Below are 15,915 nucleotides of genomic sequence, written 5' to 3' on the forward strand. Positions count from 1 at the left end.
AATTATCGTTAAAGTTTTCTACTTATACATACAAATGCACCATAAATCTATCTATTTATTTGGGATTTAACAAGCTCGAAAATTTATCTCAATATTTAGTTTTAATCCATATAGACATAAAACAAGTAATGAATTAATTAATTTTAAACGCCATAAAAATATCAGACATGTATTCTTAATTTTGTTATATAAATTCTCGACGTAATATAAAGTAAAATATATACTCTTAATGTCTGATAGAAATTTCTGTCCAAAATGCAATTTTACGATACAGGAAAATGCCGTAAATAGAATTTCCGTATAACGGAAAGACTATGTTGTGTGCATGTAACATTATAGCCCTATATTATTCATCATTCCTGGACGTAGCAAAATTTCAGGTAATAACTTATATACAGCTCACTCGCGAAGCGTGTTTATGACGAACGAGTGAATTTCCGTTATATGTCCAACCCGTCAACCGATCGATATCTTCTTTAAGGAATATTATAAATATCAAATTTTATATTATTTTTCAAACTTTGAGCCATTTGCAAGAAAAATACCGAATAATTCAAGTAAATCGTGATGCGTAAATTATTTGACAAAATTGCAAAAAAAACACAACTTGGTATCAGAATAATTTGATGCTCTTGATCTCAACAGTCAAATTGTTCGTTGCTCTTACTGACTGTTCTCGATTTAATGCAATTCAGAATACATACAGTGAATTATGAATAATTCGGTATGTCGATAAAGCACCCTGAAATTATTGGCAGACTGCCTTTCGTCGAACGATCTCAAGCGAGCTTGCTTAAAGCGCTTTATTCATGAGTCTATTCATTGAAAATCATCTCAATAATGGGCCGCGGTATTTAAGAATATCTGCATTAAGAACGGCTACTCTCTCTCTCTCATTTTATAATTATGGACGAATAATATTTAGAATTTGTCTTATGCCATGTAGAATGTCAACAGAATGTTAACGTGCTACTTTTTTTATCAATGATATTTTATTCTCTCTTTTAATAAAGAGAAGAAGAGCACTGCTATCTCTGATAACCGCAAGTTCAACTTAGATTATAAATAACTAGCCAATAACTTCTGTAGGTGGGAATGGATTAACTCATCGGCCAACTAAACCGCAAAATATTATTAAACGTCAAAATTAATTATCGATGTCTGCGAAAAATATTTTACAAAACAAACTTGTGCTTTCTATCGCAATAAAAAATGTATCGCGTTAAATCTGTTAATATAGACCACATCATATAAAAACCACCGATTATTCGTGGCTCATTAAAACGCAATACCTCATCGAAAAGTTAAATCTCCCTACAATATTTTACTCGTACGAGTAATATACATTTCGATATAATCACGTTCATGTGAGTGTGTGTTAGAAGACAATATGTCGTGTCGGTGTGGCCCACTTTACTGACACATTCGCGTTTTATTCGAATGAGCGATAGTGTCGTTACACCGTTTTAAATTTATTTAAGTCAACAAGAAATAATAAAAAATATTCGTTGAATCATTAGACTAAATTATACTCACCGAATTTTATTCAGATGTTTGAAACATATTTATATTTGTATCTAATTATTGAAACTCTGGCTTTAAATTCTGATTATCGATGTAATCATCTACTTCATTCAACCACTAAATTCTGCTGAATTACTGAACATTCAATTTATAATTCAAAAAAGCGTTCTAAAACTAAATATTAATTATATAATTAATATGTCTTTAATTTCCTATATGTTATACTGTTTTATTCTCAAAGGACGATATTTTATTAAAATTATGTTTCTATATAAATTTATTAATATAATAATTTATATTATAAACACGTTTCAAACATATATCTTTAAAAATACAGGATTTTAAACTTTGAAGACTTCTATATCTTTTTTATGATAGATTCTCCAACTGATCATAAAACGATTTATGTATCATAAAAATGGATTCACGATTGAGAGATGCGATTAAGCGACAAGTGACGTAAAAAAATCTCGCGCAGCTCAATCGTCTTCGATTCTTGCAAAAGAGACCGAATAACAAATATAAAAATAGAATGGCACTCACCCGTCTGATGCGAGAGGAACGTTATCAGCAGCATGGCGCGCAGCCATCCTCCTCGATGATCCCTCATGCTGGGTGTTTCTCCAAGTGATGTCGACCGGCTCTGTTCTCACTCTTTCCAGCGAATAACGACGACGAAACCGATCTCGTTGTCCCGCACTCGCGTCGATTTTACTGACAGTTACTCACTACAGCATCCCGGCACTGAACAACATCCGTAAACGACATACACGTCACCGTCATTCTCTCGTCAGCCAATCGCGCCACTCGTTCGTCGTAGCGCGATATATCACATGTCGACTACGATAAGGTTTGCCATTTGCCCCGCGGGGACAATCGTCGACTGTCGATCGATTATCGTTTTTCCAGTGATAACTCTCCGCGATCGCGACCACGCGCGCGAGTTTTTCGATCGAATGTTCTTTTTGAAACAACTCCTCGATAGCGCGGGCGCGATGCTCTTTTTTTCCAGAGAGATACTCCTCCTATATGATACCTCTCTCGCGTGGAATATTCCAATGAATCGACAAACCTATCAATGGCCGAATGCTTTGATAACGACTGTGATACTCTTACGTCGACGAATAATAATTGTCCTTCCGATTTTCTTTCTACACTCAATACGAACTTTTTTTCTTCAAGATGATGACTAATTTAGAGATGTGTTTTTTTTTCCAACTTCTCTTTAATAAGATTTTCTTCCTGTAATAATGCGCAATATCGTGCTCGTGAAAGACGAGTCCAATTTTCACACGTGCGTTGATGCTCAAGTGTTCAAATCACAAAACGATGTCATCGTAAGTGCATCGCCGGAATCTAATTTGCCAACACTCGCTTTACCACGTACGAGTTTGTGACACGCGGTTGACGATTACTGTCAGTTTAACGAAGCACACGCGGCACTACCCGCATTCTGGTTCGTCCAGAATTATCGGAACACGCGAAAGGAGATTGACTTTCTCGAATCTAAAGCGACATCGAGAATCCCGTCGTATTTTTTTCGCCCATATATTTCCGCGATTTTACAAATTTTTGTGCACGAAAGAATTCTTCACAGTTATACTAAAGAAACTCATGTGATTTTGTTATTTTGATAAATAGAGCTATCGTAGAGATTTATTCGCTGTACGTTTCTATTTACGAGTTAGAGATAATTTGATTTTCCTTTCTCACATTCAAAAAAGTAATTATCGCGAGGCTTGCACTTTAGACGACTTCGTATCTGAACTATTACGTAAATTATTATTATAATTACTTATATGCAACGATTTATATGTTCTAACACGTATATGCATGAGTTCTGTTTGACATCGGCGTGTCAATATGGAAAGTCGCTTTTTTATTTTTACGTCGAACAATGAATTTTCTGAATGACGATGAGGCGCTTCGTCGCACGTTAAACAACACGATTTTGAAAAAAGCACTGACAAATATTTGTCAGACTCGACACTATATATTTACTGTCACACGAATTGTTTCGCGATGACGTTATGTTAGAAATTGGACTTGGTCCGTAAAAAAAAAAAAATTAAGGAAATCCGCACTTTCTCGAACACTCGTGTAGCACGCACGATCACTTATCTCAGATAATACACGTACCTGTTAACCCTCGTCTCTAGTTCGTGCGAAGATCAAGCACTTCAAGTCAACTTCACGAAATCGATGCACACAATACAAAGTCCGTGTTGTAATTCACGTTGTAAGACGTTTCGAGGTTCTCTCAGCACCAAGGGTGATCCAACGCTTTTTGCTTCACACCCCGAAACATCGACCGATCCGATAGAATTGCATTATTTATCAGACACTGCTGCGTGCCTCGCGCGAAGTTTTACGACCCGGCATTATCGATTGTCCGAATTACTGGCCCAGGTACACGCTTTAATTCACCGACGAGCATATCATTTATGAAATCTCTACACCGCGACAATCGACCTCTCAAAAATTCGCAGGACATAGAATAAATCTGTCCTCAACAGGCGATCCTTTGATCATCCGGGATCAATTTGGCGGTTTTCTTTCTCACAATTTTTTTCTTCTTTTGCAGATTCGTTATCATGTATAAAATCACAATTTTCAATTTTCACAGATTTCGTGCGCGACACTGAATCTAGTACGCAAAGTTTGAAGCTATTCAAGAAGCTCACGTCGATGATTTAATTGATCTAAGATGTAGACAGGAGTTTACTTGGGTTTTAGGCAGCCTTCTAATCCCGTCTTAAGGAACCTTCGTCTTTGGTTGGCAGCGTGTCATCGCATCCCTTTCCATAGGCTGAGCTCCATTAACGCGAAGCAGTGATGAGTATTAACAGCTGGTTAATCTTGGCTCTTCAATCTTATAGAATTTCTTTCATCGCTGTTCAGATTCCATCCCGAGCGATTCGTTATCGTCTCGGAAAAAGGTAGCTTTTTTCTATCTGTTGCCTGTCCTGTAAGATAAAGAATAGGTCGCTTGTATTAAATGCACAATTGATAAATTCAATCGATTAGTTATTTACAGAGCAATTATATATATTTTTAAATTAACAGCGTTTGTAAATTTACGTATTTTTTTTTATTTATACAAACAGCAGCCAATGAAAAACAGACAAATAATTGAATAACCACGAACTGATAAAATTGTAAGAATTATAAAAAATAATTATGTTTACATCCAAGTAGAAAATTATAATTAAACAAACTATTTAGCGAAAATTCAGAGTTTGTGGAAACGGATTTATGGGTCGATGGCAATCCTTGGAAACCGACGAAAGTCCAGCGTAGGGTACTTAAACGAATCTCGACAGTTAGAATGTGGGTACAAATCCCGAGGTAGTTAAAGCGTCTTAAGCATCTTGTATGTATTCGTCCAATTCTGCACGAACGAGATGTAATTGGGTCTACCACCTCTCTTCCTTCCCCCGCATCCTTCTTACGTTCGTCTCTCTCGCAAGCTAACCCGAAGTTCGCAACCTGAGAGATATACCATTGCCGTCTAGCAGGTGCACTCTCAAGTCCCTCGGATTAAAGTGCCGGAGCGCGAGTGCCACAGAGTCACTCGTATAATTCAGTAGTTTAAGATTGACCGTGGAGTGACTCGATTACGACAAGCCTTCAGGCTTCGAAATTCGAGAGATTTTAAGATTTAATGGACCTTACTGAGCCGGTAATCAGTTACACTAATCATTCAAACTTTTTTCCTTCGATGAATGATTGACAGTGCAATTAACAACAGAACCTTTTAAACCTTTTAAACCTTTATTAACCTTTTAAGAAAATACTTATATAGAAAAGTGAGAGAGAGAGAGAGAGAATTTTAATAAATTTAGAAACTTTTATTAAATTTTTATTAAATTTAGAATTTTGTAACTTTATTGTATATATGCACATATACATATATATTTGGTGTATGTATATACAGGGTAGGCCATTTTAATCTTTCCACTAAAATTTCTCAAAATCCGAAAGTTTAAGACAAAAATGTTTCAGATAAAAGTTGTATAATTTCAAGGGGGACATGAGATGGTGTCATTGATTTGACCTTGAATAGCCATTTAAAGGTTACGTGAAGGTCAACTTCAATTTCTTAAATGGAACACTATATTTTTTCTTGCATACTTTTGTAGCTGACTTCGAGATCTTTCCAAAACACTACAATAAAATATTTTTTCATTAAGTATTTTTCGAGTTATTTAGGCTGCAAATTTGCAGTATTTTGACATAAAATACAAAATATTTTGGGAAATATTCATTTTTCGATTATCATACCTTAATACTTTTATGCACAGAATAATGAGATGAATCAGTTGGTGTAAAGAAAACACAGTTGCCTTTAAAAAAAAAATGAAAATTGCAATAAGCAGTTAGATAATTTTTATTTAAAACAACTATGTGTTTTCTATACACCAATTGATTCGTCTCATTATTCTGTGCATAAAAGTATTAAGGTATGATAATCGAAAAATGAATATTTCCCAAGATATTTTGTATTTTATGTCAAAATACTGCAAATTTGCAGCCTTAATAACTCGAAAAATACTTCATAAAAAAACATTTGATTATAATGTTTTGGAAAGATCTCGAAGTCAGCTACAAAAGTATGCAAGAAAAAATATAGTGTTCCATTTAAGAAATTGAAGTTGACCTTCACGTAACCTTCAAATGGCTATTCAAGGTCAAATCAATGACACCATCTCATGTCCCCCTTGAAACCATACAACTTTTATCTGAAACATTTTTGTCTTAAACTTTTGGATTTTGAGAAATTTTAGTGGAAAGATTAAAATGGCCTACCCTGTATATATATATATCTTTGTGTAAAATTTATTTTTAAAATAATGTTTCATATTTCAAAATATAAAATTTGATAAAATGCAAATATAAACCAACGCGACAATTATTCTCTGACAAAAAAAGATTATAATAATTGGAGGCCATTCGTTGATATTAGCTCGCTCTGGCTATATTTCTGAATGACTATATTTCATGACAAATCAAGAATTTATATGAATATATGCAGATATAAATGTAGATATATAGCATCATCAGATGAGCATTGCTGAATTTGTACATCCAATTTCCAGACGACAGAACTTAATAACCTGAGGAACTTCCTATACGTATGCGTGTTAATTAAAGTACACATGCGTTATCCGAATTTCCCTAACTTTAACTACTTCTCCGTTGACCGAAAGTTTAAATAGCTAGCTATACATTCGGCTAGTAGTACGAAACCAGAAATATATGGAAGACGTATTAAACTAACGACAAGAGGCATGACCACATTTGCGTTAGATTCGTATTACGCCAACACATACATCTTGCTTTAAATGTATTAGCTAATACGTTGATTAACGCGATATATTTATTTTCTACATTTGTATTTATTTTCAAATTTTTGAAATAATTAAACAATATCTGCAGTTTCAATTAATCGATCAAAATGCGATTAAAATTTATTTAAGATAACAGATGATCGCAATTTTGCAACGAGATACATTCATCCGTTACGCAAGAATAATCGAGAGAGGATACAATGTATCTGACGAACGATGCTTCGACGTTAAGAAAGTTAAAGGGGAGATGAGAAAAAGCCAACTGCGCGCTTCGTTTCGGCGCAACTCGGGAATTTCTGTCGAACTCGAGAGATGAAGCAATATAACGTCTCGTACGGAAGCTTAACGGGAAGCGAGTGCTAGTTCGATTACCCGGGAATTGGTCTTTCATCGTCGCTCTAATTCGATGGTTACGTGGCAGCTTTCCGGCCGTTAAGACACACGCGGTTGCACAACTTTTGCAACCAATCGACGGTTGCAATGGTTGTGAAGGACTATAGAGAATGAAATTTGTCGAACCCCTTTACCACAGCCAACTAAGCCACAATTCTACGTGAGAATGGTTACACGAACAAATGCGTAACTCGAATAGAACAAAGATGGTAATATTAATTTGAGAATGTAAAAATGAAAGAATTGAAAAAAAATCGTTTTTATGAGTTGACACATATATCGTAAAATTTTGTAATTTGATTTCGTAAATTACGATGTTATCCATTAAATTACAGTTTTTGTTTTACAACTCGCTCGATGAAATACTTGTCAACAAATTATTCAAAAAGTCAACAATAATATTTTTCGAAAACAGTATTGACATATGCTTCGTAGATTAATATCTATATATGAGATAAAATTTTAATTCTCTATCTTTATCAATTATGCAAAAAAAAAGCAATAAAATTGCAACAATAATTGCAGCAACTCACAAATGTTTTAACAAGATTTTAAAAAAATACGCGCATATATTCCAATCTGCTACCTTTGTACGTGCAACTTTCGCTTTGTTGTTTTATTCGATTACAACATAAAAGAATCATAAATAATTTAGCTGCGTGCAAGTCTCAGTGTCCAGTTGGCATGAATATTTAACGACTGTCGCAGGCACGTCGCGAAATGCTATTAAACGCGAAATCTTTTTCATTCGTCGCGCTATGCCATTGCACTTTGCGTTGGTTGACCCCCTTTCCGTCCGCAACGTCCGCAATTGCCAGAAATTGGAGACGACCCAAACGCCCCGAATGATAAGTGTACCCACTCTCGTTCTCACCTCCTCGTAAAAGTACGTTTGCCTTTTATTTGATACAGCCATCGCGTGAATTAATAAGCTTGTTTTGCGATTTCGTTACAAACTTATCCTATAACACGAAGTTAAATGAAAAGAAAAAGCAATGTTAACTCTTCGAGGTAAAACAGTGGCGGAAAAACAATGATGTATTCTTCACGCATATAAAATCATCCTGAAAACGAGATATCGTTGCACGCAATCCGCCCTTGTTGCAACACTTTGTGAATTATGTCTGTGAGCTTGCATGTAATCGACGAATGAAGCAATCCGGCTCGTGCCGCGTAATCATAAAGTTCGTAACTACCTTTTCGCACGGTCAACTGGAAACTAACCGCCTCATACGGTTGCCAAAAACCAAGCCATTATATTGTTAGCACGTCCGACTCAAAGAGAATTCCATATGTACCTAGGAAAATCTGTCACGTCTCGCTATCTCTTCATTACATTATTTCGATCCTTTGAACTGGATAATATTTCATTTTTGTTGCACAAGTATTGCTTTAGTTGTCAGAAATAAAGAAAAAGATATTAAACAAAATTAAACAATCATATATAGTAGGCCAACTAAACGAACAAATAAATAAGATGTAAAAATTTTTTTATTAATAGTTAAATCATTAAATTAACATTCCGTTACAGAATCGATATAAATTGTAAACGTTTCGACTGCACTACAGTCTTTATCAATACATAAAAATTAAATATTAAAATATAAAGATATTACTCTGCACGGATATAAATTTTATATCTGTTATATATCAATTGATTAGATTCATATTTGTTTTCAAAAATTCAAATAATTCAAATTTTTATATGACATTTTTCATATGAATCAAACATTTTTATGACAGTTGAAATATTAAAAAGATTTATAAGATTGACATAATTTTATTCAAATATATGTACAAATTTTTAGCGATATAAAAAAAACATAAATGTAAAGATATGAAGATTAAAACGAGACAAACGTTTTAATTCGCCAAATATGACACAGTACACGGTATCCCGATAGCAGTATAACACCTCAATGAAATAAGAACACGGTTTCTCGTTAGTCGCGATTGTACATTAGATGCAATTACTACCAGATGATGTGTACCAACCCTTTGGTAAAACGTGAAAACCGCAACACGTCCTTAATTGCTTGGCGCTTGCGTAACGTTTTACTCGTTTCGAGCATAAAATAATCACCGGAGATACATCGCAGAACAAGAAGCTGAGACACAAGACGTACAAAATTAATGATACAACTAAAAGTCGCAATTTTCGTAACAATGGTCCAACCGTATCTCCGATTCCTGTATTCCACCACGTGGAACCTGTATTCGATTATCGATCATTTGTTCAACACAATTTAATAGTATCTTTGATACTCCGATTAATAGATTGAATTAATACGTCCATGCTCTCACTAACAAACTTACGTTCTTATCAGAAGTCTAGTGACACGACGCGGATCGGATTTAAGTTGCCCGCGTTATATAAGGTGTTATCACTGCGTGGCGGCTTGTCCGCGACTGAGAGAGCTTTCGGACCAACCCCGTCCGAGTTTCCCGGGTCGGCCGCGGCAGCGCTGCGTAGCCGAATCAACCCCCGGTTTCTCGACCATCTCTATGCTTTCTCTCTCCCCTCCTCTCCATTCCCTTCTCTTTCTCATAGTCCTATGTCCCGCCAACTTCCATTGCCCCCCATGACAAAAACAATTCCCTCCTGCGCACCACCCACCTTCCCGTCGCACTGTCCGATACGTATCTGCATTCCCTATGTATTAGTTAGTAAAGTGGCTCCACTCTCACCCTCCGTCGAGGAAATCTGGAATTCTTGTCGTATTTAAATTAGCGTCTACGGCGACAGTGCTTAATGCCGGGTAGAGGAGGAGTGCCTGTTTCGCGTACAACGACACCCCGAAGCACTTTTTCAGCGCAAGGTCGGCAGGCGCGATAAAAGCGGCGAAGTCGTGAGGTAAATTGTAATTAAAAGTAAATACAACAAGCGAGTCAAACTGTGCAGTTTTAACCCTGAGAGATATTTCATTCTCATCGTAGAGAAAAATGTGATTGTGTGTCTATCACATTTTCATATTTCGTTTTGTTAAAAATAATTTATCTCTCAATCATTTATATTTTATACAATATTATTAATTCGAATAAAATTATTAGTATTATGTATGTAATTAGAACAATATGAGAACGAGACAGGTACAAATTCGATAGAAAGTCTACAATCTGTTTAAAACTTCATTAAATAAGATAGCTCAATAATTGTATTTATCTTCTAGCACGTATATAAATCATGCGCGGCGAATAAATGAATAACGAGTCTATTTATATTTGATGTTGTTGGCAGTGATATTGGTCGACGAAATTGAAATAACGAATCTCATCGACGAATTTAGAATGCGATATTGCCGGCAAAAGATACGATGCGAGACACGAGCAATCCCTCTTAGGCGATCCTTGAGCCGAATATATATATATATATTTTTTTTTTTTTTCGAAATTGAATCGGCAACAGAAAATATTATACATAATGCATTAGCAGTGAATATCTCGTTGCTGACAGCTGTGATTTATTCGTTTGATTCCGTTGAGAACGGTCACTGAGAGATATCAAGGATGAAACGTTGTGTATGTTCTCTTCATAGATGAGATCGATTGTGGGAAAATGTTTCTTACAGCAAGTTAATTTAATTCGCATCGTTTTCCTGTACATTATCATCGTAAAAAGAAGCAACGCAATCGCGGTCGCGCAAATCGATAATCGAACGCTCGAACTTTTACGTCGTTTCCGGCTCGTCTTAGATCCCGAGAACGTTCGCAATTTTCCCGAAGAGAGCATTTCCGCCAGAAAAATCAAACGGGCGCTTTATGCGTGCTCTAAAGTGTACTTTTTAACGCGAGCGTATCAGGAAGTGAACGCCCAGGTCTCTTCACAGGTATTGACTTTCTAACAAAAGCGCTCTTCCGATAAAGCGTCAACTACACGCCACCCCCATACAACTCACCCTACCTGCCTCTGAGTTGCCCCTTGCCCTTCCTTTCTCCGGTTTGCTAAGCCTGTCGTCCTACAGGTATTTCGATACACTCGCCAACGACGCCTCAACCAGCTCCTGGTGTAAAATAATTAATTTTCAACGGACAACAAACCATTAAAGTGCTCGGACTCGCAAGCGCATGTAATTATCGGCATGCGTTAGAAACACGATATTCTTTCGAAACCGGCATGCCTTTGTACCGGTTAAAAAACAAAGATTTAGTCGACTAATTGAGATCGAGAGTCGTTGACTCTCGATGAAAAAGACCCGATTTTTCGTTCAACTAAATCGTTCGACTTGAATTCTTAGTAACTTTTTATATTACCAAAAATACAAAAATCGATTTCGTTTCTCGTATATATATATATATATATATGAGTAAATATAAAATAAATAATAAAGAGGGTGTTACATATTCTAAAATGTTATACCATATATATCTAGAAAATATTTTATAAAGATAAAAATGAATATATATACATGGAAAATTAATAGAAATATAATAATACAATATATTTTCATAACCAGATCAAAAATATCACACACACACATACAAAAAGTTTTAAGATTTATTTTGAAAATACACAATGGATTTTATATTCTAATTTTATTTTGATTGACATTTTGTATTGTTAATGTTTCAAGTAGATATTCAATCCTTACAAACATGTTTCAATCGTGCAAGATAAACGGTTACCAATCAAATAGCAGTCGATTAGATTCCACCGTAATTATTGACCCGTACAATAATCTGTCCTTTGTATTGATAATTCGATGCGCGTTTCCGGTCGAAAGCAATTTACTTCGAGGCACTAACATGTTTCACTTATTGTTAGTGTTTGTATTATATAGAATCATGAGTATCTATTCTCCCTCTCTCTGTAACGTTTTATATAAGAATAATTTACGTACCAAATATTATATCGCTTGAAAGCACACATATTTTATGCACGATAAATGAGCTTATTATATTTTATTGCCTTCACTGTAAGCACACAATTGCAATGCACGATATTTTCATATTATATCGCATAATATACAGCTTTGATATAATATATATATATATATATATATATATATAAAATATTATTGTTTTTATATGATGAAGATACTAATGATTTTAATAAAATACTTTACAAACAAGCAAAATAATATTGTATTTCAATCAAATTTATTTTGAAAATTTTTATCATGTTATAGTTCATTGATTCCCTATAGAACTGGTACAGATTAAAAGATCACTGTTGTGCAAACAATTCTTTTATTCGAAAAATTTAAACAAGATTATTGTCGATTTTGAATTATTATAACTTATATATTTTATATATATTTAAATTTAATCATTTAATAATTAATTATTAATAACCTAATAATTAAATTAAATAATTAAAATTATTTGCATTACATTAATTTTAATTAGTGATGCATTCATTTTTATAATGTATGCATTCTAAAAATATTTCTTTTTTTATATAAAATTTATTCACGAAATTAATTGCAATCTTTTTTAATAAATATGATAACTAGAAAATGCCATTTAAGTGTTAATTGCATCGTTTCGTTCGTGGATAATTCGATTCGCGTACCTCTTTCATTATCCTCAACCCCGTAACGTATAATTCATTCCGCAACAGACAATTTCCGATATGAGATTTTCTCGGCTTGATAAAGCAACGATATCGTGCCGTGTTTTCTATAGTAACAGATTAAATCCCCAGCGAGTAAAAGATTTCTCTTAACTTCAATTATACAACTTTGCATCATACTGTAACTGTTTGTTTTTTCAACTGTAATATATTGCATGTGGTAACCTTTAACTAATTTTATATTAATCTTTTACGTCAAAAAAGCTAACTCTTCTTTATAACGAGAGATACTTGAAGAATATACCATTTGAGAATGCGCAAGTGATGTTTGCCAGTAAACCTGGAATTATGTAAAGGATTGTAAAGATTGCAAAGGTATAATTTAATCTTCGATTTTGTTTGACCTACATTGCGCTTCTCACGCAAGCTGTTCAATTATCCTCTCGTTCCTTTTTCCATTTATTTCTTAGCCGTCTTACTGCAAATTGAGGCGGAACGAATAAGTTAATTCTCTTGTTTGCCATTTAAGCCACTTCTGCCGACAACAGATGCTTGTTAACCTATCAGTAATATTACTATAGAAAATTATACGGTAGTGATATATAAGACTATAAGATATAAAAGAGACCTTTACACAGCTCATGTTATCGATAAAATCTTTATAATTATACTCTATATATAAGATCATCGCGTAAGGATACGACATACGAGAAACGTAATTATCCCGCGTAAATCATTTTCATCTAAGAAACAATCCATTATCCTTATTGTGTATATATGTATTACATTTTATACCCTAATCATCCTTGGAATAAAATTATTCACCACGACTGTATATCAGTATACGATTACACATTACTTCGTTTCAATCTATATTGTTTTCAGAATATAAAATATGAATTAAAATATATTATTCCTAAATAAAAAAAAACATTGCCTCTCTTGCAACTAACCAATACTTGTATATCTAAGTCGTTTTATCTCAGATATCAATTTACGAAAAATAGAAATGAAATTCGCGGCGCGGAATAATAAAATTAAATATGAAGAAAATCTCTTTTTGACATTTTACACTTTATTTCTAATTGCATCCCACTCGCAATTCTCTGAGAATTGCGAGTTAGTCGCTTCGTAATCGGACTTTCTTTGCCGTTGTCTCCTCTCGTTTCTTCTCGTTATATTCTATGCCTCCTTTTCCCTGCTGTATCTCCCAATCCCGCAGAGCCCTGTCGTTCTGCTTCTGCGGCACCACATAATACCACCGCGAGAGATTATCTTAATGGCATCACAACTTTCCTCGAGCATCATGTTATCGTGCCTTTAATACAGCGTTAAGTACCGCACTTCTCGCAGGATCGTTGGGACGCTAAGGACGATTCACCAAAAAAAAAGCCGCGCCGATGCTGACGAGGAACCTACGCTAAGATGACTTCGCGCTATCTCGTCTCGTCGTTTATCCGAATATATATTTTGTAATCTCCATTAGTAGCATAACTCGGGAAATTCATTTACTTCGAGGTAATCATTAAGTCGTTATATAATAATTTTTTTTTTTTTCAATTAAATCATGCTCGATAATATAGCGTTAAAACTTGGTGTGAATTTATCTTTGTGACAAGATAAATCAATTGTTCTGCAATCATTCCTCCTGCATATCGTTTCAATCGATTTAATAAATAGCTGTGAATTTTTATATATCATATTTTTGTTATAAAATATAAAATTCGTACTGAATTACACGATCGCGGATTAATAACGAATAATCAAAGATAATCGTACTCTATATTGCTTTTAGTTATTGGATGTGAGTAAAAAATTTAATTTAGATATATTTAAATTTTTCCAATAACACTGAATTAAAAAACTTTTAGAACTTTGAATAGCGTTATACAATTCGAGAGTTTAAAATTCACAAAGTTGCGTGTCTCTGACATGTAAATTCTACTCAAATCTATTAATAAAGCTATCATACAATATCTGCTGTACAAATTGCAAAATATATATCAGAATTCATAATTATTGCATTATATATACATATATAATATTATAATTAATAAACCCTGTCCGCAATGGACGATATATATTTTTACGAATCTTATCGAATCTATACGAATCTTTGACAAAATTTTCTAATCAACGAAACCGTGCCATCAACAACATTTGCAACGGTCACCTTGCAGGTCGCGATGCAAACAACTAGTTACAACGACTTAACAACAGTTGCATACTACGTACGATGCATTTATTAACGCTCGAGTGGCAGCAGGCGTGGTGTCATGCACGGAATTACGTGTCGGTTGTTATTTTCCCGCGAAGCAGCGCGCGCGGGCGCGATAGGCGGCATACGGAATCACCCAAGCGATAATAAGGCATGTCGTGACTGGAAAGTTGTAAACAGGGTACCGGATATGATAACGACGACGAGATTCCCGGGTACGCTAAACGACAAACCGTCGTAAACTCGCGCGGCTATACGTGAGAAACGTATATGCAAAAGCTCCGGACAAAGTCGCGAGATAAAGGATCTCTATGTGCGGAAGATGAATCGCCTGTTCTCCGTCCGCGTTTCTCGAAACGAACGTTCCAGTAGCGAGATCGCGGCATTTTTTTCATTCGCGATTGATTGTTACAGTCGAATAAATATATTCGCGAGTTCGTAATCCGTGATTATCAAGATGAAATGATACGGAGAAGCGGTAAGGTTCTATTCATTCACAGATTTCTACTTTTTCCACTCTCGTGTCACGCTATAGTCTAATTATCATCGACCTGCTCGCTGAAACATGCAATGAAAAGTGATTATGTCGACGACTCTCGCGCGATTTATCGGTTAACGTAAGCAAGTCGCCTCGTGTGTCCTCGTCGTCGTCGTCGACGACGACGAAAGCTCGCGTCTACCACTGGTTCTTCTTCATCTTCGCCGCAGAACTACAGCTTTAAATCATAACTACGTACCGTTGCTTAGAGTGGCGCAAGAAATGAAGACAAATGCTCGGAGATGTTATGAAGGGGAAACGCGATAGCCGAGGACATGAAGATTCGTTGCGTGCGCTCCTTGACGCTCTTCAAGGATCCGGCCAAGCGGCATAAACGAAGGGAGGTGAACTTTCAGAAAGTGCAACAACATACATACAC

The 15,915-nt window shown here is 35.1% G+C and overlaps 1 protein-coding gene across 1 annotated transcript in view; it reads right to left on the minus strand.

Annotated features, from left to right (window-relative positions):
- Positions 1 to 9,667, minus strand: part of LOC114946691 (opioid-binding protein/cell adhesion molecule homolog) — an 87,130-nt gene extending 77,463 nt beyond the window's left edge. The window contains 2 exon segments of the mRNA XM_029323340.2: positions 2,068 to 4,490; positions 9,585 to 9,667. Of these exon segments, the coding sequence (XP_029179173.1) occupies positions 2,068 to 2,134 (67 nt within the window). The 5' untranslated portion in view covers positions 2,135 to 4,490; positions 9,585 to 9,667.
- Positions 9,668 to 15,915: the final 6,248 nt, after the last annotated feature.

The sequence above is a fragment of the Nylanderia fulva genome, unplaced genomic scaffold (assembly GCF_048542155.1).
Source record: "Nylanderia fulva isolate GAGA-0341 unplaced genomic scaffold, ASM4854215v1 Scaffold54, whole genome shotgun sequence".
NCBI classification, from domain to species: domain Eukaryota; kingdom Metazoa; phylum Arthropoda; class Insecta; order Hymenoptera; family Formicidae; genus Nylanderia; species Nylanderia fulva.